Source organism: Acanthisitta chloris, unplaced genomic scaffold (genome assembly GCF_000695815.1).
Source record: "Acanthisitta chloris isolate BGI_N310 unplaced genomic scaffold, ASM69581v1 scaffold12574, whole genome shotgun sequence".
Classification (NCBI taxonomy): Eukaryota; Metazoa; Chordata; class Aves; order Passeriformes; family Acanthisittidae; genus Acanthisitta; species Acanthisitta chloris.
The window spans coordinates 41701-42050 of NW_008667701.1; the positions used below are offsets into that span (position 1 = coordinate 41701).

Sequence of the window (350 nt, forward strand, 5' to 3'; positions counted from 1 at the left end):
ATGTTGAGCGAGGAACCTCCGTGCCTCAGATTCCCTGAGGATGCAAGTGAGGAAACAGGGCAGGATATTGTTTTTGTGGTCGTCTGAAGCCAGCAGAGCCACCGCATCATCACCCGTGTCACCAAACAGAGGACAAACAAACCAGACACCTGCGCGAAGCCCCATCGATGGAGCATCCCGACTCCCCCACAAACCTCCTCCTCTCCTTCTAGCCCCTGTACCACCATGGTGGGTCTGAAACCCCTCGAGGCGCCCCCGACCGCCGCCGTGAAGTTCGTCAGCGCGGGGCTGGCTGGGTGCATCGCAGACCTCTGCACCTTCCCCCTGGACACCGCCAAAGTGCGTCTGCA

General features: G+C 60.3%; 1 protein-coding gene across 1 annotated transcript in view; it reads left to right on the plus strand.

The window, feature by feature from the left end:
* Positions 1-225: 225 nt before the first annotated feature.
* LOC103800240 (mitochondrial uncoupling protein 3-like) overlaps positions 226-350 on the plus strand; it is a 2651-nt gene continuing 2526 nt past the window's right edge. The window contains 1 exon segment of the mRNA XM_009072610.1: positions 226-347. Coding sequence (XP_009070858.1) covers positions 226-347 — 122 coding nt within the window.